Source organism: Lynx rufus, unplaced genomic scaffold, assembly GCF_022079265.1.
Source record: "Lynx rufus isolate CCGP_SWC_20201006 ecotype Redwood Valley unplaced genomic scaffold, mLynRuf1.p SCAF_12, whole genome shotgun sequence".
NCBI classification, from domain to species: Eukaryota; Metazoa; Chordata; class Mammalia; order Carnivora; family Felidae; genus Lynx; species Lynx rufus.
Window position 1 is genome coordinate 6,132,616 of NW_025814826.1, and position 24,491 is coordinate 6,157,106.

General features: G+C 41.3%; 1 protein-coding gene across 1 annotated transcript in view; it reads right to left on the reverse strand.

Moving 5' to 3' along the window:
• PXDNL (peroxidasin like) overlaps positions 1 to 24,491 on the reverse strand; it is a 171,046-nt gene that overhangs the window by 70,840 nt on the left and 75,715 nt on the right. The window contains 6 exon segments of the mRNA XM_047074398.1: positions 2,495 to 2,958; positions 2,960 to 3,981; positions 6,427 to 6,584; positions 8,305 to 8,413; positions 18,295 to 18,451; positions 21,194 to 21,306. Of these exon segments, the coding sequence (XP_046930354.1) occupies positions 2,495 to 2,958; positions 2,960 to 3,981; positions 6,427 to 6,584; positions 8,305 to 8,413; positions 18,295 to 18,451; positions 21,194 to 21,306 (2,023 nt within the window).

Here is a 24,491-nt window from a genome sequence, read left to right on the forward strand (position 1 = left end):
ATGCTCTGTCTCTCTCTGTCTCTCTCTGTCTCAAAAATAAATAAACGTTAAAAAATAATAAAAAATAAAAAAAATAAACACAGGAGGAAGATCAAACTCCCTCGCGTGGCACACAGGGCCCTTTAAAAGCTACCCCCGGTCACTTTCCTACTCCCAGCCTCCTGCCACACAGCCCCACACGTTCCTGCTTCTTCCCTCTCCCTGGGATGCTGCCCGCTGTTCCCACGTCATTCAACTTATCACACGCAGAAAATTCCAGGAGCAGATCAAATGGCATCTTTTATCAGTAGCTTGCTGTGTATCTCACACGTACCTTCCATTTCTCAGCTCTGTGCTCCCATAACATTCAATTCCCATCTCTATGACAGCCCTTTCCACACCGATTACAGCCAGCTCCCTGCCTTCCCAGCAGGCTGTCAGCCTCTCCAGAGCACGGACGCTATTTCCTTCATCTCGGGTCTCAGTGCCTAGCACAGGGCGGGATCACAGCAGATGTGCGAGCTAATAATGATGCTGACAACTGAAATGATCCTGCCATAATAAATGGAGCCACAGCTAACACTTACTGGTTGCCCACGAGGCACCAGAACTGTAGGTATTTGATACATTCTACACAATTTCATCTATGCGCAACTCTGAGGACGCAGTGCTTTCTCATACATAGATATTCTGAGATCTTAAACTGTTTAAATACTTTTCACGAGCTCTCAGCACTAATAGGGGGTGGAATAATGATTTAAACGAGGTCTCCCTGAGTCCAAAGTCGATGTTCTGCAAATTCAACCTGAAGGATGCTCTGATTTGTTCTGCATGTATTATCATTTTCACAGTTTAACATTCTACATCACTATGAAACAGATTCTAGTGGCATAAACACATTCACATCTTTGGTGTTACCAAAAAAGTCCTAATATTGACAATTAGCTCCATAATTTGCAATTTTAAGCTTCTCTGAAAGATGTCCCATTAATACACCATAAGCTATTAATAAACACGTAAGCCTATGTTTAGCCTACTATAGACAAAACTTCTTAATGAAACATTTTTTTTCTTTTTTCATTGTTTTAGGGGATGAATGGTGGGGAGCATAAGGAACAGGTAGAGTTGTTTCCTGGAAACGTACTCTACTGGTAAAAGTTAATCTGAATCTCACATAAAGAGAACATAATATTGGGGCACCTGGGTGGCTCAGTGGGTTAAGCGCTGACTTCACCTCAGGTCAGGATCTCACAGGTCATGATCTCACATACGAGTTCGAGCCCCGAGTGGAGCCCCGAGTCAAGCCCCCAGTCGGGCTCTGTGCTGACAGCTCGCAGTCTGGAGCTGTCTGAGGATTCTTGCACACGGAGTCCTGACGCTGAGGCTTTTCTTTCCAGGAAGCAACTTTACTCCTGCTGGTACTGCTCAGTTGCGTTCATACCCGAAGAACTGAGCCCCCAAACAGCCCAGGGGGTAGTTTTTAGTATATTTTCCACTTCTTTGTCTCCCATATATGGTAACACACAAACATGCGGTCTGAGTGGTCTCATGTTACAAGGTCATGAGGGATGTTCTCAGGTGCACATAGAGCCAGGTTGCCTTGACGATTTTTTTCCTCCTTAGGGAGGGGACCCTATCACAGAGCCTGCTTCAGATTCTGTCTCTCTCTCTCTCTCTCTCTCTGCTCCTCCCCCGCTCATGCTCTCTCTCTCTCTCTCTCTCAAACATACAATAAACATTAAAAAGTAATTAAAAAGGGGCGCCTGGGTGGCGCAGTTGGTTAAGCATCCGACTTCAGCCAGGTCGCGATCTCGCGGTCCGTGAGTTCGAGCCCCGCGTCAGGCTCTGGGCTGATGGCTCGGAGCCTGGAGCCTGTTTCCGATTCTGTGTCTCCCTCTCTCTCTGCCCCTCCCCCGTTCATGCTCTGTCTCTCTCTGTCCCAAAAATAAATAAAATTTGAAAAAAAAAATTTAAAAAAAAAAGTAATTAAAAAATTACGAAAAGAAGAGATAATACTAATACTTTACCGAAAGACATTAACGATACAGTGAATGAGCTTCGACTTTCGTTCTGACGATAAATTTAGAATTGTTTGTCCTTTCGGCAAAAACTAACTTTTGTTTTCATTTCACTACTTTTCCCTGCCTAAGAAAGCCCGTGTGACGGATGGCCTTTTCCGAGGCTTTACATCAGAACTTGTGACCTTAGCACATCAGTGAAAAGGCCTTTATTGGGTTACCAGGGAGCATGCGTGCGCCAGGCACGCCAGCCCCTCGTCTCGTAGTCGAGACGTACTAACAAGTACTTAGCAAAGAGGCAGCAGTACTGAGCCACAAAGGGGGCTCCTGCTTCGTGTCTAGCAACCCCTCCTTTAATGGTTGAGTCCTCCCGCCCCAGCAATGACCGCAATCACACCCCCAGGCAGCCAAACCCGTCCGCGCAAAGCTCTCCTTTAACGCCTCTCCCGCTCCGCTCCCGAGAAACGTCTACGTCCAGGCAGCATTTGCACACTTACTTTTTCAGTTTTTGTCGAATCCCTGCGTCTCTAATCTCGTTCCGAAGGTCCTCGAACCTCTCCGCCGAGCTCAAGTTGCAGAACACCCGGAAGTCGGCGTAGGGGGGGATGCCGTGGTCCCGCCCCCTCTGGATGTCGGTGGCCGCCAGATCCCAGGCCACGGAGCGGGCGCTGGAGAAGAGCTTCTCGGTCCGCTCCGGGCTCAGCAGCTGGGACGGCACCCGCAGTTCGGCCGCCGTGCCCAACAGCCCCCGAAGGAGGGGGTCTATCCCGCCCTCGTCGATTATCCTGGACGGCGCAAAGAAGGCCTCGTGCAGTGGCAGGTGGCCTTCGGGGATCTCGCCGAAGCTGCCGTTCAGCCGCTGCAGGACCGGGCTGATTAACGTGTGGCCGAACCTGAAGGCCGCGGTGGCGAAGGAGTTCAGGATGCCCGCGTTCACACTGGGGTCGTAGCCCCGGTACCCCCCGCAGCAGCCTCATGCCCGGCTCCCCCAGGATCTTGGGCAGCCAGTGGCTGTAGGTGATGTGCTGCAGCTCGGCGCCCACGATCTTCCTGGCCTCGTGGTACAGGGTGTCTCCGTCCCAGTGGGGGTTCAGGGCGCGCAGCTCCGCGGCCAGCCGGTTGTGCTCCCGGAGCCACAGCGTGTGCATGGCCGTGAGCGCCGGCTGCTCGTTGGCCCGGTGGTCCCCGGCCAGGAAGCAGGGGCTGCGGCCGGCCCGCCCGGGCCCGCCGCGCTCGGTGGGCGGGCCCGGCGCGAAGGGCAGCAGGTGCTTTCCCGAGGGCGCCCACGGCGGGCCGGTCCTCAGGAGCCCCCGCGGCGCGGCCAGGTCCCGGAGCGCCCGGGACTCCCGCTCCGAGCTCCCGTACACGTTGGAGCCGTCGAGGTAGGCGGTGAGCTGGTTGGCCTGCTCGCGCGCGTACACCGAGCTCGTCGCCGGCGACGTCGCGCCGCCGCCGCACACGGGGCTGGAGCGCGCGAAGAACAGGCAGGCCGCGTGGGCGCGGCGGGGGTCGCCGTCGGGCAGCTGGATGGGGAAGCAGGGCGGGTCGTTCGTGCACACCGCGCTGCACGGCCGCCCGTCCGAGAAGCGCGCCGTGCTCAGCGCGGGCACCGTGTGGCCCAGGTCGTGGTCCAGAAACTGGCCCCACTGCATGAGCATGTGCGTGTACCGGTCGTCCGGGGTGACCGTGGCCGTGGCCGCCAGCTCCGTGGACACCAGGCTGGGCGGCGGGAGGGGCCGGCGGCCCGCGCCGCGCGGCAGGTTGAAGCCGTTCTCGTAGGCAGGCTTCAGGATGCGCTCGAAGGGCGTCCGGGACGCGCCCCACGCGGGGTGCTGCAGGTTGTTGCACGTGCCGTCCGCGGCTCGGTACTTCTGGTGGAAGCACAGGTCCGAGCAGTCGGGCACCTGCCTGTGCGCGGTGCAGCCCGACAGGTTGGCGAGGAGGCTGAGGTAGCGCGGGGACACCAGGTCGTTGTAGCGGAATTCTGAAATGCAGAGCAGCGAGGGAGGGAGTGAGGACGGCGGTCCCTGGGGCGGAGGGAGGGGAGGGACCTCGGACCCAGGGGCCGTGGGGACGGGCCACTCCGGGGGGGGGGGCACACGTCTTTCCTACATCCGGCAGGATTTCATTAGAACAAAACCGAAAGTTCCAAGTTCTAATAAAAGCGGGGGGGGGGGGAGGGGGCGAGGGGGACGCCTGGGTGGCTCCGTGGGTTAAGCATCCGACTTGGGCTCAGGTCATGATCTCACAGTTCGTGGGTTCAAGCCCCACATCAGGCTCTGTACTGACAGCTCAGAGCCTGGAGCCTGCTTCAGGTTCTGTGTCACCTCTCTCTGTGTGTCCCTCCCCCGCCTGTGCGCTCTGTCATTCTCTCAAAAATAAATAAACATTAAAAAACTTCTAATGGGGGTGGGGGATGCTTAGTGATGCCTCTCTTAGGAGCAATGACTACCTGCTAGAATGAACAAGAAAGGAGAGACACGTTCCAGTTCTCCTCAAACTCCTAGTTCTGCGTCTTTACCAATATAATGTTGGTAAAGATTTGTTATCACAAGATTGTAACTTTTTTTTCCCCCAGTTCAGAATCCTTTCTTTCAGGTTTTGTGCTCCTGGGAGACAGGGTCTAAGATGTGTTCGTGGGGATGGTGTGAAGATTAACCCGAATGATATCTGACATGCAGGGGTGAAGCAGTAACTTCCAAACTATTACAAACTGCCACTCCCCAGGGAAGGTCCCACACAACCCGGAGGTGTTCTGGAGCCCCTCTTTTAACAGAGCTTAAAAAACTGCAGCATAATCTGAAATCTGCAAAGACTGTTCACTAAGTCCTGTTTGCTAAGAGTTATTATCCCTAATGAATCATCAGGAACTGGCTCATGATACCAGGACCACTTGTCTTTCATCTGGATAAGCTGCTCTCGGGTTGGGCCGTCAGATACCTTAATCTTGGAAATGTACAATAATCTTCCTGTATATAAAGACTTGGATCCTAGGTTCACTTTCAGGGCAAACTGATCCTGGAGGGAAAAAAAACGGCCTTTAACTTCACAAATAGTAAGACAGAGGTAGAACAACATAGTGGGTTTTTTTCTTGGGAAAATTTTGCTAATGCTCTTTCGTATTTTTTTTTTAACATTTATTTATTTTTGAGACAGAGAGAGACAGAGCATGAACAGGGGAGGGGCAGAGAGAGAGGGAGACACAGAATCAGAAGCAGGCTCCAGGCTCTGAGCCATCAGCCTAGAGCCCGACGCGGGGCTCGAACTCAGGGACCGCGAGATCGTGACCTGAGCTGAAGTCGGACGCTTAACCGACTGCGCCACCCAGGCGCCCTGCTCTTTCGTATTTTAAATGAGAATATATACTCGGTTTGGCAAAATAAGCATCGTGCACAGTGGATGCGTATTTTAGCAAAGCTAAATCTGTAGATATTGATTGCTTATTTTCTAGTTATGTATTTAGACTGTTATTCTTGAAAATTGCCTCTTCTAATAGATATATGTGAGAAGAGAAATCAAAGACCCATTGTCCTGACCTGAAACTTAGGAATGTAGAACTGGGCTTTCGCAGACCTGACCTTGGCTAACTCATGCTAGTAAGACTCAAAATTAAGCAGCCAGAAATTTGATTCAAGTGCTAATATGGACTCTATGGAAATTTCACTTGGATATTTCTCTTAAGGAAGCTATGAAACCCGAGACATAACGGACCACTAGGGGCTATTAAATAGAGCTTTGGAAAAATTGTATAGGGCACTAAGGAGTGGGTCAGGCCCAGAAACAGCCCTGTGCACTGTATCTTGGTTTATTTTCTGAAGGGGAATAAAGAAAGCGCAAACCTCTAGAAGTTGCTGTTGTGCTCACAGAGCACACAGTGTACAGCAAAGAATCACATTCATTTAATTTTAAAGAGAAAGATGTAGAAAATATGAAAGATTTCCATATCAGTCTCATTTGACATTTACTAAATAAACGTCTGCTTTGGGGAAAAAAATACATGAGAATTTCAGTATAGCAAAAGAGAAAAAAAAGAATGGAAGGGATACGTAAGCTATAGACAGAGGAAGGAATTCAGATAAATTCGCTGAATCACTGAGGTGATTCCCATGATAAGTAGAGACACATTACCCTGGGAGTAAAGCCTTTACTATAGGAAGGAGTAGTATCTTTTGGATTCAAAAAGTAAGTGCACCTAAAATGGTTCTCCTAGATATACTAGACATATACAGCTGGTAGACCTTGACAGGTTTGGATATATCGTGATCATACTTCTTTTGAATTACAGTTCTTACGAGAAGCGTCTGCATCCATTTGGTAAAAGCGGTAAATTAATTTCTAAATCACATGGTGTTTTGGAGAAGAAAAGCTGAGGCACGATCAGTTTCGCTACGGACAGTAGGCTGAGAACGGAATGCCTCCAGAAGCTGACCTCTGCCTTCCAGATCAACAGTGAGCCCCTGCTTCACGTGTTCCTGGATCAGCAGAAGTGTGTACTCAAAAATCTCCCCAGCTCTGGCTGTCTCCACAGTAAACGGGTCATGCGGATAACGAAACTGAGCCAGCAGATCAGCAGGGGTGCGAGGCTTTCTGCAAGTGACAAAAGACAGCACTGTTCACAAGGCAAGACTGCAGAATCCATGAATCTCACGTGTACTGTGCATTTAAGAATACATTTCCCGAACAATCAAGAAGAAGGAAAGCTTCACGATAAGCTTCACAGGGGATCTGAGAGCTCTTTTCCTATTTCATTAGTGAGTCCCAAGTGTCAATGGCAGTGCTGAACTCAAAAGATACATTTTTAATGCATCAATGATTTAAAGAGCAGTTTTGTATAAAAGGCAACACCTATGGTGAAAAATAAACTTGTGGGGTCCACACATAGGTCCTAGTGAACCCTCTGAAATAGTGTGCAGTGCACCCAGTTTCTGGGTCGTGGCACTGTCTTCTCTTTCCTCATATGTAACTGCCTGGACATTCCCATCCACCTTTAAAATCCTGCTCAGGCATCACTCTCCCCACAAAGTCTCCCTAGTAATCCCAACAAACTACCACCTTCTCAATTACTTCTGTATCATCGTCACATACAACTCTTACGTACGCAACGAGATGTACTTAAATTGCTGACATATTGTGTCCTCCACCACAGAAAGACTGTGTTAGGGATGAGATAATGCCTTATTCATCTTTATATCCCAAGTACCAAGCCTACTGACGAGCACACAGTAGTGGTTTGTACACATTGAAGAACTGAACTAAGTATGTTGAAAGAATATTAGCCACTGAGAATGCGAGACTGAGAGATTTTGGTCAGCTAAGACACATCTGGTACTCTGTGTCTGAAATCATAATTAACTTTAGATCACAGAACAATAGTGATCACATTAACAGCTCACTTTAATTAAGCCTTTCTATGTGACAGACACTATTGAAACAATTTATCTGTACTAACTTACTCAATCTTCCTAACAAGTATGTCCATGAAGCAGATCTCATCGTTAGCCCCATTTTCCAGGCAAGAAGGTTGAGGTACTAGGACGCTCAGTCACTTGCCCAAGGTCGCCCAGATAGAAAGCAATAAAGTGAGGAATCACAATAGACTATAAGTAGGGTGGATGGCTCTAGAACACAAGTCCATGATCAGGACGCCATGCTGTTTGTAAGTATGCAGGGAAGAGAGCTGTACTCGATCATGGCATTATAACATATTCCTTCTTGACCAACAACTACAAAGACCGGGTATGGGCTTTGACTTTGAAGACAACAGTTCTGTTTTCTTTAATACGTTCAGGGGACGCAAAGCACCCCATGTACCTCCATTAGGACTGACGGGGACTTTGTAGAACTGGAAGGCTTCACCATTCTAAAGATACTGGTGACTCAAATGAAAACAAACCAAAATATTACATTATCCGAAACAAAACTTCCACCTGTAAGCTGTCGGTTCACGACCAGATGTGTTCAACCTGACCATCAGTGTCAACTCCGGAACTGGCAGGAGCACCGGGTCTGATAGTGGTGGGTGGTTGAGGACCTAACAGAGCCCACTGCCCGAGCCCTATTGTGGGGCCACGCAGAGCAGATCTGTGATGTAAATTTCTGCCATGTCGATCCTATGCGGAATAAGTTTCATTCTCTTTGAGGCTGAGCTGGCAATGGTGGCTAGCCCAGAGGGTGATAACACAAAACTGAAGAAAACACCTACTTTGGCACTTTATGCACTATGCCTGCTGTGATTTATGGAGATTATAAAAACCAAGTAGAACTGAAGTGAAAACAATTTTGCAATCAAAATAAAATAAATTCTTACTGTGAAAACAAATGTCTTCGTGTGGAGTTAATTGCACTGTCAACCCTCTGTACCGCGTCAAGAATGGATGATTCAACAAAGTCATCGCCAGCTTGTCTAGCCTGTATTGCTTTGAAAATCAATTCCATGATTAAAAGTATCAACCAGACCTTGCAGTTAGGAACGATCTCATATAAATGGCATTACAAAAACTTCCAAGACAATAAAAATGTTATACAGTGTCCACATGATACTGTCCATTGCAGACGAGTAGGTTAACGATCCCGAAGCAAAGCTTCCAGCAACAATACCAGCATTATTTAGGGAACAAAAACATTCCACAATCTAGTAAAGCTATGTGAAATATTTCTTTTTTTGTAACACCAATTCAAATGGGATCCAAGTGTGTTAGTAATTTGTCATCTTTGGAAAGGTATGAAATGCCTATCTCTTCAGCCACCTTGCTTTAATGTTAAACATTAAAATGAAGTAAATATTATCACATCCCTATGGAGATTTCTTACAGCAAGAATTGAACTCTCAGTAAGAACTCAGTGAAAAATAACTCATGTTGTTTCTATAGCTCTTCAGTGTGTGAGAATTCTATCAATTTGGATATTATCCACAAAGGAAGCTTTTGACTTAAAGTAGAGAGAATTAGTGAGAATTCTCACTAATTCTCATTAGTGAGAATATTAAAAGCGTAACAAGAATTTATATGACACAATTAAAACAATAACTTCTTTGCATTGTTGAACACTGAAAGCGAGAGTAAGTATAGCTCCAACAATTGAATTTAAAGATAATGTCATTAAGGAGATACAAAAGAATGAAAACTTCAAATAAAAATAGGAAGGTGTGCGCTTTATATATTAGCACCTATGTATCATATATTGCATTATATAATATATTAAATTACAAGTGTATATTTATATGTATAGAAGTACATATATCTATGTTTATGTATTTTGGACTAGAGGAATGCAAATAGCATTCCACAACTGCTTGTTATAAAAAATATTCCTTTGTATCACAAAAATACACACATATTAGATTGGTTCATTGTCCCAGAAAGATCACTAACATAAAAAATTTCCAGAAAAAATACCAATAATATAGATATTATAAGGAAAACAGTAAAATCGAGGTCTCTGCTGAAAGACGTACTTGATAAACTAGATTATGGGCAGTACTTATGAGATGGAGGTTATACTGTCAATGCAATTCAGTCTTTATCATGACCGCAATATTAAAACTCCAGAACATCAATTTTACCTTTTAGAGTTCAAAAATCACATTGGATTAACTATACATTCACTAAAGGTAATTGAAAGGAAACAGAGACAAACTGATTAATTTGATTACATGAAATTAACATTTTCCATTCAAGGAAAGACACAAAGGCAAAAAGGTCACAGACAAATAACACAATAGGTAACATATTTGTAATTTCTAAATCTGACGTAGAATATTCTGTTTCATTCAAGGAATTCTTGTAACGCACTGAGAAAAAATACATACAGTCAAGCTGCAAAAGGGGAAACCCCCCAAATTAGGAAGTATAGAGCAGATGTTGAAAGCCTCATAAATAAAATTTAAAATACCAGTGAACTACCATTTTATGCTTCTGGAGAAAATGAAAAAGCTGATTAATGCCAACCTTTGGCAGGGGTGAGTGGACACGGTGGGCTGGTTGAGAATGTAGCATTGACACTCCTATTTCCAAGATTTTGTTTAGTGAGCTATATATTTTTGGATTTGCTTTTACTTAGGAAATTGACATATGTGCACACCCCCTCACCCAGCAATCGCATTCCCACGTATATATATCCAGAGAAATTCTCAACAAATCCATAAGGGATACAAACGAGAATGCTCATTGCAACTTTGTGTGGAAGGAATTAGGGAAAACTCTCAGCAATGGCAGTGTGGGTGGGAAAAATGTGGTGGACGTACAGTATGAAATACCATGCAGCAGTTAGAATTAGCTGGGTGGACACATGCACTGATGCTAAAACGCGTGCTTAATGTAAGAATTACGAAGCTGAGAGAGATTACCAGAAAATGATTTAATTAAATATAATATGAATGCACTGTAGTTGCTACATACATAGTGAGCATGTGGCGAGGAGGGGTATTGGCTTATGAGCGGATGGATTAATCAACCCATTAAGCAATCAATCAATATAACTGCAATGATTATGAGAAAACAATATTCTCCAATACCTAACATGATATATACCTTGTGGTATGTTCAAAAACAGGTCAGGAAGAATAAGCCCACTCAAATTGTTATGTTTACTTGATAATAAAGGTACCAAGATCAATCAAATCAATCTGGGCTGACCTGTTGGCGGACGAGACGTTAGCCTTTTCTTTATCGTTTCCTTTTAAGTCCCTTACCCGCGAACCTCAAGTGTAGAGAGTGGCGTCAACGATGTGTTCTTATTTATGACAATTACTGTCATTGGACCCCTGCACCTGTGTGCATGATACACGATCAAAGGTCTATTTGGATTTGGAAGTAAGAAGGTTATGTGTAGGGCTGAGTTATCACACAGTGCACAATGCCGGTGAAAACTCAAAAGGCGGTTCACTATGGCAGATAGAACTTGGGAAACGATATCTAAAGTTTGGGAGAGCATCGATTAACATGTTAATCTGAATTTTATTTGTTTCATAATTTTGCTTTTATTCTGCTTGTAAAATAGTTTGGCTCTTATGGTTGTATAAAATGTATAGGCATAAGGAATTTTAAAAAATCTCATGTTCATCTTTTGACTTATCCATAAAGTGGAAATAATAAGACTTGCTCAACATATAGCTCAGGCCAAACATGATTATTACATAAAAAGGCATGCGAAGTTCTCTGAAAACTACAGGTCACGATGCAAATATTAGGTGCCTTTCAATAATGACTATGTTTGAAACCCATAAGTAATCCATACTCTCATACTATTACCAATTGCTCCTCTGTCGTCCTATCATTTCTTCAACTTGACCCGCTTTTTCTCCATGTTAATAAGAAACCAACAAGTGCGGAGATGTGAAAAGGAGAGGAAAGTAACAAGAAAAGTGGCAAAATATGTAAATATTGTTTGCAATAATTAAATTATAATGTGCACAAACAGAAAGCACATAAAAGTTGTTCACAGATTATTAAAAGTACATTAAATATGTAGCATGTTCACAAAGAAAATATTTGTGGCAACAATAACTCTCACTTATGTCATTTTAATTATGAATTCTTAAGGTTTCATAGTTTTATGATAAAATAAAACGACCCTTTTTACTATTCATTCGGTCTCAGTATTGGTTTATTTGCTATGGTACAAATTGCGAACAGATTTCCATAATGTTCTCAGAACAGCACTGCATTATGCGGAGCAAATTCAGTTTACTGGGGCACATTAGAATCAAAGAATACTGTTCATATTTTATTTGTCTTAAAAACTACCTCAGTTGACGTTGTAGGGGTAGAATGTTCAGAAAATGTTGAGTATATTCTCCATCTTTTTATGCAAAATTTTGCAGATGTGAAGGAAGAGCCAGATCATTTTCTTTTGTTAAATCTTGGGCTTAAAATGGGGGGAAGAAGTCTCAGTAGGGTTACAGAACGAGCACGTTTAAAGTTGTCTAATGAACATCTCCTTTCAGTTCTGTCCATGCACCTGTCACCTATCACCTCCAAGGAAGATAAAGTGCAAAGATAAATGTGAGTCCTCTGAGGAAAGGGGAGTTTGGGGTCATGGCCCACCAACTGCTGTGAGCCCACCCTGTCAGAGCATGGCCCAGATGGGAAGGATGTGGCAGGGGGTGGGGGCTGGGGGCGGAGGAGGGAGAGGGCAGAACAGGACGGAGACAGAGGAGGAACACTGCCACAGGACACCTTCGCTCTCCCCACAGAATCCCTAGACCTCAATAAAAGCTGGGTTTCTTTCACAACTGCATATTCTTTATCTCCCCCTCCATCTTGGAAAAAAGTAGCCAGGTAATGTAACTATCATAACTAAATAGACCTTACCACATTAAATCTTCCCTTAAAGAGAATGGCAGACGGGGCGCCTGGGTGGCGCAGTCGGTTAAGCGTCCGACTTCAGCCAGGTCACGATCTCGCGGTCCGGGAGTTCGAGCCCCGCGTCGGGCTCTGGGCTGATGGCTCAGAGCCTGGAGCCTGTTTCCGATTCTGTGTCTCCCTCTCTCTCTGCCCCTCCCCCGTTCATGCTCTGTCTCTCTCTGTCCCAAAAATAAATAAACGTTCAAAAAAAAATTAAAAAAAAAAAAATTTAAAAAAAAAAATAAAAAAAAAGAGAACGGCAGACTGCCAATGACGCTGGACAGAGATGTCCTAGGAAACCAGACAGTCCCACAGCATACAAATGGACACTAATGACGGCCTCTGTGAGATAATTTTCTCTGGACAGCAACAACTCTGCCTTACTCATCATTTTGCATCATTAAGTATGTAAATGGGCTCACTGTCTTGCAGGCTCCACCATGATTTCAGAAATGGGAAAGGAAAGACACTAACTACTTCTTTTTGGTTTTAATAATTGAGATGTGCCTTTGATTTTCATTATTTGCTTTCTTTGTAATTTCTTAGCTATCCAAACATTACTACTCTAAAATTTTGTTCTTGAAATTTAATGCTAATTTTTTTTAACATGTGGCTTATATCAGGATAGACGTATGTTTTCAGGATAGGTTTTATATAGGGGTGCCTAGGTGGCTCAGTCTGTTAAGCGTCCGACTCTTGGTTTTGGCTCAGGTCATGACCTCACGTTTCCTGACATTGAGCCCCACGTGGGGCTCTGGCTGACAGTGCAGAGGCTGCTTGAGATTCTCTCTCTCTCCTTCTCTCTCGGCCCCTCCCCTGCTCATGCTCGCTCTCTCTCTCTCAAAATAAATTTTAAAACATTCTAAAAAACAGTAGGTTTTCTATATAAATGGATGGGAAATGTGTTCAAAATGGATACAGGTATTATAAACATATGCAGATGTGTATTAGGTATATGTTGCTGTTTATAGAAATATTTCACCATTGTATTGTTAAAGTCTGACAAGTGAACAAGATTGTCATGTGTCTATTAATTATTATGTAAATTAATGACATAATCATGGTACATAAATATAGTAAAATAGCAATTTAAAATGATTCAATATCAATTTTACTTCATTGATATATTTGGGTAAAGATAATTAAAATTTTCTGATAGTTCATAGCTCACTGAGCAACAACTTCAGTGGTTTTGAAACAGATGTTTTGTCTAGACAATGACAAGTAAGTGGATTAGAATGTCAAAAATCTGAGTTATTCATTCACAATTTCAAAAATAACTAGATCCCAAAAGAATTAAATAAGCCAATTGATAATATAGCACTTGGAACACATGGTAAATGCCCAAGAAATGTTAACTTTTTATTAGTAATATTAGTATCAGTTTAATAAAGGTTATTTACTTAACATAAAAGGAAAGGTCTCACTAACTTAAAATCAACTGATGCCACCTTACTTCTCACTTATAACTTATTGGGTTGAGGATAGAGTCAAAGTAGGGAATATTATAAGTGGAAAGATTATTTAGAAAGCTATTGCAAAAACCCAAATGACCAAAGAATGAACTATAAGAGAGGGGGTCAGGTGGTGAAATGGAAAAGAAGCATTATTTGCAGCAAAAACTGGTAATACAGTTAGGGTAAAGAAGGAGGAGAGAGCAGAAAAAAATCGGAGGAGGCTCTGACTTCCTCCTTACAGAAGGACCTCCTTATGGACTGTATTGAAGGGAGTTCAGTTGCGAATACATTCAAGATGGGTTTTTAACATGTGGAATGGGAAGAACTGTGGGTCATCCAAAATGAAATGTCCAACATACAATTCGATCCCCAACTCGGAATTTCAGAGAAGATGACACTGTTTAGATTTATTGTTATATAATCACAAACAGTCCGTGTGTGTTATTTGTGCTGCAAAATTTTCATTTAACAAATGCTGTGTCACTATTTCGTTTTTGGCCTCGTCTACATATTATCCCAGCGTCTCACTGGTAAACATCCCGTCGTGTAGATGTGTTCAAAACTGCTTGAGGACTATTGCTGCACATTTGAATACTATTGGAGAAGCAGAATTCCTGCACCAAGAAGGACTCTTGAGAGTGTCCAATTCCACTTTTTTAAGAAATGAGAAAGTTAATTCTAGTTATGGGTAAGTAAGGTATCCAAAGTGGCTGAGATCAATAAAGGTAAAAGCATGATGACTTAACCCAGGCTTTCTCCCACTGTCTCACACTGCTAATGTTCAATATAAACATCTTGTGTCCTCAGTTAGACTGAGCCATTTTCACAAGCAAGAAATGAGTCAGAAGAACATACAGTGAATTATGAACTTCAGAGCACTTAACGGCATATCAATAATATATATAGGAAGCGTTAAAATAAATCATGTTTTGGACAAAAATTGTGAGGCTTTTTTTTTTTTTTGGTTTAAAGCAATATGTGTAGCTTTCATATGCCAAATACTATCTAGAGACAGAAGTCTGCAGATCTGTGTAATGTTCACCAATGTAAAATACTTCGAGGACAGCCTAGGGGAGAGGCTCTCAGTAAATACTGTATCAGCCTTAAAGGCTTTTAAACATGTATTAAAACTATTAAAAACCGATTACATCTATGGAAAAAAAAACTCCTTAAAATAATTACACCTTGCGGAAACCCTTTTTTCTTTTGCTATTATAAATGCCTTACTTTGAACATCAACTCATTCAAATGTATGGTGTATATGTGTATATATATATATATATAGAGAGAGAGAGAGAGAGAGAGGACTTCCTTGGTCTGCTATATATATATATATATATATATATATATATATGTGTGTATAGCCCAGATTTTGCTTTCATTGTTGTTGTTTATTTTTATTATTTTGGATTACTTTCTATGGTTATATACTCCAGTACAGGATGGAAACTCAAAAGGCATGATCCTCTTTGTATCACTTATTACACCCTGAGTGGAGTTACAACATTCCATAACTGCTACACTGGGGCAGGAAGATTGGAAAATCCTCCCATAATGAACTGTCTTTTCCCTTTATTTTTTTTTTTTAATTTTTTTTTTCAACGTTTATTTATTTTGGGACAGAGAGAGACAGAGCATGAACTGGGGAGGGGCAGAGAGAGAGGCAGACACAGAATCGGAAACAGGCTCCAGGCTCTGAGCCATCAGCCCAGAGCCCGACGCGAGGCTCGAACTCCCGGACCGCGAGAACGTGACCTGGCTGAAGTCGGACGCTTAACCGACTGCGCCACCCAGGCGCCCCTGTCTTTTCCCTTTAATTAGGATGACTGGTGAATGAAAGAGCCTAAGTCATAAAATGTTCCATAAGTGATATTTTATATTGACACATTTCCTCCTTTTCTGCTAATTTTGGCTGTGTGAACACACACACACACACACACACACACACACACACCGCTTGTCTTAAATCTTAAATTTATTCAAAACTTAAAAATGTATATCTTCATATTTTTTCTTCTCTTTATAAAAATATTTCTAATATCATAAAATTTATTTGGTATGAGATGCAAATATAAATTCATCTCCCCTTATATTGACATATAAATGTCTCCAGAGCGAAAAACATAATTTTTTTCTTGACTAACTTCTTTTTTTTGTACTACTTTAACCCTGTAGCCCGACTTTCTACTTTCTGTGCAACAGAGCAGAATAGTGGTAAATGCTATCTATCACTGTTTTGAAATCTGGTGAACAGAGTGATTAATACACATGAATCTAAATGTTTTACTGTTAATGTGTATATACAAAATGGGTAGTTAAACCTCAGTCCACCACAATGAAATTCTTATGCCGGAGATTCTAAAATATTGACTGCTGTGATTGTAGTGTTTGTGTGCATGTGACAGAGCAAAACAGAGAGACAGACAGGGAGAGAAGAGGCAGAGAGAGAATATTTGTTTTTGTGTCTGTTTGTTTAGTGGTAAAGATTTCTAGCATTTCTAAAACATAAAAGGCATTAATATAAATTTTATAGTAAGGTTTTTTTCCAAAATGCCCAAGGATATTTTCCCATAGATCTCACAAATAGTTAAGCAGCAGAAAAAGGACCCCATAAATTTATAAAAAGATACAACTGAGGTGCCTGGGCGGCTCAGTTGGTTAAGCATCCGGCTCTTGATTTGGGCTCAAGTCACGATCTCAGTGTTTGTGAGTTCAAGCCCTGCACTGGGCTCCATACTGACAGTGTAGAGCCTGCTTGGGATTCTCTTTCTCTGTCTCTTTCTTTCTCTCAAAACTAAACAAACCATTTTTTTAAAAAAGAAAGAAAGAAACACAACTATCACAGATTTTAAATCAGCAAAAACATGAACTCATAGCAAACAGAGAGGAAGGCTAAGATTTTGTAACTTTAAGAAATTCTATATAAGAAAGAATTTCTGATCCTCCTAGAATACATATGTGGCAGTTACTAGCTACATTATTATAATTGTAGGAATAATATTCTACAGAGAATGCATCTTTACAATACAGTATAATAAATATGTGAAGATTGATGTGCCATTAATAAAAATCTGCACTTTATAAAAAATATCCCAACAAATAGAATATTTGGAAGTTTGATATTTTAGGAGAATTCGCAAGTAGAAGAGGATAAAAGTATTGTGCTCTATGATGGAAAGACAGTGATATTTCTAAGGATGTGATTTAATTACATAAATCTATTTTTACCCAGGCCTGTATTTATAATGAGAAGAGTTACCCAATATTTTTATAGACCCATAAGAGCTCAAAGGAAAAAATAAATCTGCAGAACCCTATTTATGAAATCTGCCCATTTCTAAGGAAACCAAAAAGCAGGCAAAGCCCAAAATAGTGCTCCATATGCTCGTGGCTGAACTCATTTATTTCCACTGCTGACTGTCAATAAGGCAAAAGCTCCTCAAAAGCCCTGATGTCAGTTCACGTGTCCCCATGTGCTATGCCTTCTCGAATACCTTCCCACGTGGAGAACACGCCCACCCGCCATCACAGCCTGTCTCCATTTCCACAACCAGGGCTGAGGTCGCCTCTTGAGTCTGCCTACAGACAGTCTCTCTCACGTCTAATGCAAACTGAGTCAGTGAAAATTTTAGAAAAGGATTTTATTTTTTGTAATACAATGACAACTTTTTTTGAACAGTCACCATTGATAACCAACTGGAAGAGGGCTCCAACTAAACCACCAGACTGATGCTGAAAGGTAAAACAATGCCAAATATGTTGGCCAATCATAAATGTTCCTAAATATTGAGATATTTGTTCTCAGAGTGGCGGATCTCCCCTAGAAGTGTGACTGATTGATTGATTGATTGATTTTTCATTTTACTGTAGAACTAAATACACTAGGTTGGAGCAACTAATACATGTTAAATTCCACTTATTTAGCTATGAATGTATCTTATATTCCAGACTCCACTTTCATTTAGCTATGAATGTATCTTATATTCCAGAATTTTCAGTTACTAAGAAAACATGGTATATATTTATTTGCAAATCCTCGCCATTTATGTTCACTTTTGGCTCTGGTGTTTGATACCCTTTCAGGTAGTTTACACTTCAGAGCTTAGATTTTAAAAATAAAATAATTGTGGGGTGCCTGGACGGCTCAGTCGGTTTAGCATCCGACTTCAGCTCGGGTCTTGATCTCGCGATTTGTGAGTTCGAGCCCCACGTCGGGCTCTGTGCTGACAGCTCAGAGCCTGGAGCCTGCTTCGGATCCTGTGTCTCCCTGTCTCTCTGCCGCTCCCCTGCTCATGCTCTGTGTCTCTCTCAATAACAAATAAACGTTAAAAATAATAATAATAAAAATAAATAAATAAATAAATAAATAAATAAATAAATAAAATAACTTTGAGCTAATATTAACATGTTTGATAGGGCAGCGAGGCGAATCAGTTAGGAGTAGGGGTAGAAGCTGTCAAAGACATTGATTCGGGTTGTATAAGGAGCCACACTTACCGATGACCGTGAGAAACATGTTGGCCGCAACAAGGCCAAATGAGTTCCGAGCCACACATTCATACTTTCCTTGGTCTGCTTGCCCTGCATCATAGATGGTGAGCACGCCTTCACCACTGACATGGAATTTACCACTCTCCGTAATCTGAACACCTGCCTAGGGAGCGGAAAGAATTGCGACGGGAAGAAAATGCGATCGTTCAAAAAATAACTGCTTACATTTTGTTTGATATAGCTTCATTTGTTCTACAAATATCTGAGCACTCACTGTGTCAGGCACTAGAGGTAATTTATGAATACAATGAAGAGAAGAAAAGAGAGAGGAAGTGCTTGTCAGGAAGCACAGTTTGTCTCCCTCTCTATAATAAATATGAAACTCAAAATTCAATTATGTAATTATTTCCTATTATGATCATTTTAAAATAATTCCCATGAAGGAAAATATACCGTTTATTCATATTTTTCTTCTACAAAAGGGTTCTGACAACAACAGTAAAAATAAAATTTGAAAAGAAGGAAAATTTTCATAAATCCACAACCTAAAAGCATCAAAGATATCTTCATATTACGGATTTCTCGTCTATTTCTTCTACACATGTACTCATAAGCTTTATGTTGCTGCAAAGTTTCACATATCGGTGTTTCTTAATTAAAACACTACCTTAAGAAGAGAAAATGACTACATTTCACATGAAATATTATTAAACTGTATTCAGTTACAGACAGCCTGGGTGGCCCAGTCGATTGAGTGTCCGACTTTGGCTCAGGTCATGATCTCGAGGTTCATGAGCTCAAGCCCCATGTCAGGCTCTGTGCTCACAGCTCAGAGCCTGGAGCCTGCTTCCGATTCTGTGTGTCTCTCTCTCTGCCCCTCCCCCACTCACACCTCTGTCTCTTTCTCGCAAGGGTAAATAAACATTAAAAAAATTTTTAATGTATTCAGTTATTATTAGTATGCTTTATGTACTTTTCATTATTATGTCATTAACTTTAAAAAGTTTTTTAATGGTTATTTATTTTTGAGACAGAGAGAGACAGAGGACACAAAAAACTTGCACGAACTGCAAGATCATGACCTGAACCGAAGTCAGACGCTCAACCGACTGAGCGTCCTTTTAAAAAGGAAACCTTTTAAAAAGGAAAAGATATTGGCTTTCTGGGACTGCACCGGAGTGGAGCAGGGGTAGAGACGCTTCTCTCCTACCCCTCCCCAGGAAACACAGGAAACTGAGAATGGGACCTGCTGTTTCAAAAGAACTCAGATCCCAGTGATGGCCAGTAGGCCCGAATGTAACCAGAAAGGTTCAAAGTGAAAAAAATGCCTTACAGGTCTTCAGATGCTCACAGTTGTCTTTGACCACTACTAGAAAACAAGTCCACGGTGACCGGTGGCTGGTAGGTAACTCAGGGCAGGCGACAGAGGAAGAAGCAGGACCTACCAGATGGAGGGTAGGTGGAAAACCACCAGAAGTACAGAAGGGGTAAGAAGTGAGCAGGTGCACAGGCAGTAAGGCCCAGAGGGTCTCTTTCCTTCGGGACTGCCTCCCTCCACTTCCTCTTGCGGGACCATCATCACATCTTTGCAAAAAGCACTCCTTTCTGCTGTCCTTACATACGGCCAGACCCCTCAGGCTAAACCTATAGTTCTAAGTTGTTGCTTAGAGTCTCTGAGCTATCAGGCAGATTTCCCATAAATTCCTGATCTCCCTATTTTAGGTAGTTTCTGTTGCTTGTAGCAAAAGTAGCCTAACTCAGAGCCATTTTAAACTCATGAATTGAGGATCACTATAAAGATGAAATGTGATAGTGTATAAAAAATGTCTGGCATATAGTCAGCCCTCCATCAATTCATGTGGGATTTGAAGCTACCTTTTAGAAATTAGACTGAGCTATTTTGCTGACAAGATTATATGAGAGAGCATTTAGCATAATGCCAAATAAGGCTTTAGAGACTGACCAAAATGTGTATTTTCCACTTCCTATTTTTAGTATAAAAATATTCGAGTCATCTCCTGTTACATTCAAAAGAAATTATAAAAACTACTCAGACTATTCGAGAGTACGTGAGCCCAAAGTTTCAGCTCTGAGATCACGATAAACTTACTTTGTACAGAGAACCACACGTGATGCTCAGCCACAGCACAAAAGGGAGCCACCAAAAATAAGGCCTTGTTGCTATTTGGCAACAACAAAAATAAACCAAGCATTTTCGGAAAAGGGCTTTGCAACTTTTCACCAATTTCACTTTTTGTCAAAATCCTCTGTAAAAACTGACATTCTTATGTATGCAACATCACTTATTTTTGAGAACATCAGAATCTGAGGCCAATCATTTCATTTTAATAACAATCTTAAAATGAAAGAAACAGTTACATTGAAAGGATATAGCTCAAAGAACCAAAGGAAGTAAAAGATAGAAATGAGAAGCTATTTGTTTTACAGTCGCTGAGGTCTTGACCTACCGGAGGGTTTTTTTCATATCCCTTTGCTTTAATACCAAGCTTTTCATTCTTTTCTTGCTGTAGTTAATGCCCTACTTTTAAGCCACTTCTGAGTTATTAATTCAAAATTGTTTCTTGCTCGTCACTAAAACTTCTAATCTATATAAGACAAAAGCAATTTTTCCTTAGAAGAATTTAGTTATGCTTATGAAGCTTTCGTCACCAAGCAAATGAGAAAGGATAAATTTTATCAAAGCCCTGAGCCAAAATCAGATGCAGTCGCTTAAAAGATGAACAAAAAAGAAACAGGAAATAAACTTGTCTCGGTGTAAAATGTATTCCTCGCTAGCAAAAATCACAACAGTAATAAATCAATGTGAGAATCGCTACCTGTTTTCAGTAGGTCACTACATTTGTCAGTGTTTTTAATATTACTCTACTTTTAGCTGAGAGCCTACCTTGTTCCAAGTAATCACGGGCTGTGGTTCTCCTCGAGCATGACACGAAATGTTTATATTCTTGCCAACCTGTATGCTCGTGTCCTGAGGTAGTTGAGTAAACACTGGGAGAGCTGTGGAAGCGAATCAAAATGACGTCATGTCAATATCATTTTTTGTCAGCGTGCTTCATCCAAGTCAAATGGTATAAACCTGGATATGACATAGGTTAGCCATACTAGTTTTTTTAAAAAGCAATTACTAGGACATCAGAGAGAATAATAAACATCAAAGCCGTGGTACTCAGGATAGATACGAGAACAGAAAAAAAGGAAGAGAACTATACACAGCCTCTATCCTTAATATTTTAACCCTAACCTTTAACCTTAAATATTTGTAGTATTTACTTCTTCAGCTAAGTAGTGGGTACAAGCATTTTCATTATTCTTTTTCAATATCTTTTCATTAAGTCTAAAAGAAAGGTACATGGTAACATCTAAAATATATTGCTGGCTAAAATAAAGCGACTCAATCTTACTTTATTTCCTCAAAAACCAAACTATTGTGCCTTACCTAATATAAAATAGATTGTTGGAATAACCCTAGAACTACTAAAGAAATTGAATTCCTAATTTTTTTTTAATCCTCGGACATCAATCTTTAGGAAAGAATTAAAATCTTTTTACTAGAGAATTCTATCCAACACCCAATCTTTTCTAGAAACTAAAAGAGGAGGGTGTGTTTCCAGACTCTTTTTAGGTGGCTTACTTTAATATCAAAACTAGGTAAGACAGTGTCAAAATCAAAAAAGAAAAAGAAAATCCTACAGACCAGTACCTCTCATGAATACAGACACAAAAATCATTCATAAAGCACTGGCAAATAGAATTCATCAATATTAAAATGTTATTTCAGAAGTGCAAGACCGGTTCAGTACTTTAAAAGCAATCAATGGGATCTACCGTACTAACAACTAAAGAATAAATGTCCTGATAATTTCAATCGGTGTAAAAAGCGTTTCGCTACTTTTAATACTCATTTATGATTAAATAAAAGCTCTCAGAAAAATAATAATAGAAAGCCTACACAACTCGAAAATGAACACAGACAAAAACCTACAATAAACATGCTACTTAATGGTGCAGGAGTGAATGTTTCCCCTTCAGATAGGAAACAAGGCCAAGAATGTCTTCTCTCAGAACTCTGATTCCACATAGTGCTGGAAGTTATAGCCAGTGTAATATGGCAGGGAAAGGACACAGAAGACATACAAATTGGAAAAGAAGAAATAAAACTGTCTCTATTTGCCGATGATATGTGTCTACACAGAAAATTCTAAGAAATCTACAAAAATACTTCAAAGTGAGCTCAGTAAGATCGCAGGATACAAGATAAATGTAAAAAATATCAATTATGTTTACATATTCAAGCAATAAACATATAGACACAAAAACTTAAAAAAGAATACCTTATACAATTTTTCAAAATTAAAATATTTGCATATATAACTAACAAAACATGTATAGCACTTGTATGCTGAAAACTACAAAATGTTGATGTAAGAAATCAAATGAGATGTAAATGAACGTAGAGATCTATCGTACCCATGGATTGGAAGTCTCGAGATAGTAAAGATGTTATTTCTCCACAAACTGATACTGGGTTTAACGCAGTTCCTTTCGAAATCTCACAAAGATTGTTTTTGGAGATATAGAGAAGATTATTTTAAAATGTATATGGAAATGCAAAGGAACTGAAGTAGCTAAACAATTTTGACAAAAAAGGATAACGTGAGAGGAATCAACCCACCAGATTTTAAGACTGGTTATATAGTTATGGAAATTAATACTGTGTGGTATTGATGAATATGGGCACAGACAACTGCATCAATAGAACAGAGAAAAGAGCCCGATAATACAATCACACAAATATGCCCAACTGCTATTGACAAAGGTGCAAAAACAACTTAATGGAGTCCTTTTCAACAAATGTGTTGGGCAATTAGGTACGCAAAGGCAAAAAACAAAACAAAACAAAAAAACAACCTAAGCTTGACACCTCGTACAAAAACTGACTCAAAATGGACAACACACCTAAATATAAAATGTAAAACTATACATATAACTTTAAAAAAACAGGAGAAAATCTTTGGAATGTAGGGCCAGGCAAAGAGTTCTTAGATCCTACATTGAAAGTATAACCCACCATGGGGCACCTGGGCAGCTCAGTCACTTTAGCATCTGACTTCAGCTCAGGTCATTATCACAGTTTGTGAGTTTGGTCAAGCCCTGCATTGGGCTCTGTGCTGACAGTGCAGAGCCTGTCTAGGATACTCTCTCTCTCTCTTTCTCTCTCTCTCTCTCTCTCTCTATGCCCCTCCCCCCTCTCAAAACTAAACAACAACAAAAGAAAATATAATCCACTGAAGAAAAAATTGAGAAACTGGACTCCATCGGATTTGAAACCTTTTGTGTTGGGAAGACCATGTTGAGAGCATGAAAAGGCCAGTTTCCAACTAAGAGAAAATATTTACAAACTGCATATACGACAGAGGACCAGTGTCTTGAATATACAAAGAACCCTCAAAATCCAACACTGTAGGATGAAACAATTCAACTAGAAAATGGGCAAAAGGTATGACATTGCACTGAAGAGAATATACATGACAAATCAACCTGTGAAAATATGCTCAACGTCATTAGTCACGAGGGAAATGAAATGCAAGTTAAAACCACTATAAGGTATCACTACACACCCCTGTCAGAACGGCTAAAATGAAACAGGGACAACACAAACCACTGACAAGGACGTGGATCACTCATACATTGCTGGTGGGGATATAAAATGGCAAAGCCACTCTGGAAAATAATTTAGGAACTTTCTTAACAATTTAAAGATGACACTACCCAGGCGCCTGGGTGGCACAGTCAGTGCCAGCATCCAGCTCTTGATTTCGGCTCAGGTCACGATCTCATGGTTCATGGGACTGAGTCCCGCATCGGGCTCTGTGCTGACAGGGTGGAGCCTGCTTGGGAGTCTCTCTCTCCCTCTCGTTGACCCTCCCTCCCTCTCTCTGTCAAAATAAACAAACAAACAAACATTAAAAAATAACGAAGATGACATTACCATACAATCCAGCAAGTGCACTCTTGGGCATTCATCCCGCAGAAATGAAAACTTAACTCTCACATACAAAAACCCGAATGGGAATATGTATAGTGGCTTTCCTAGTAATAATCAAACAATAAAAGCCATATGCCCTTAGGGGCGCCTGGGTGGCTCGGTCAGTTGAGCGTCTGACTTCGGCTCAGATCATGAT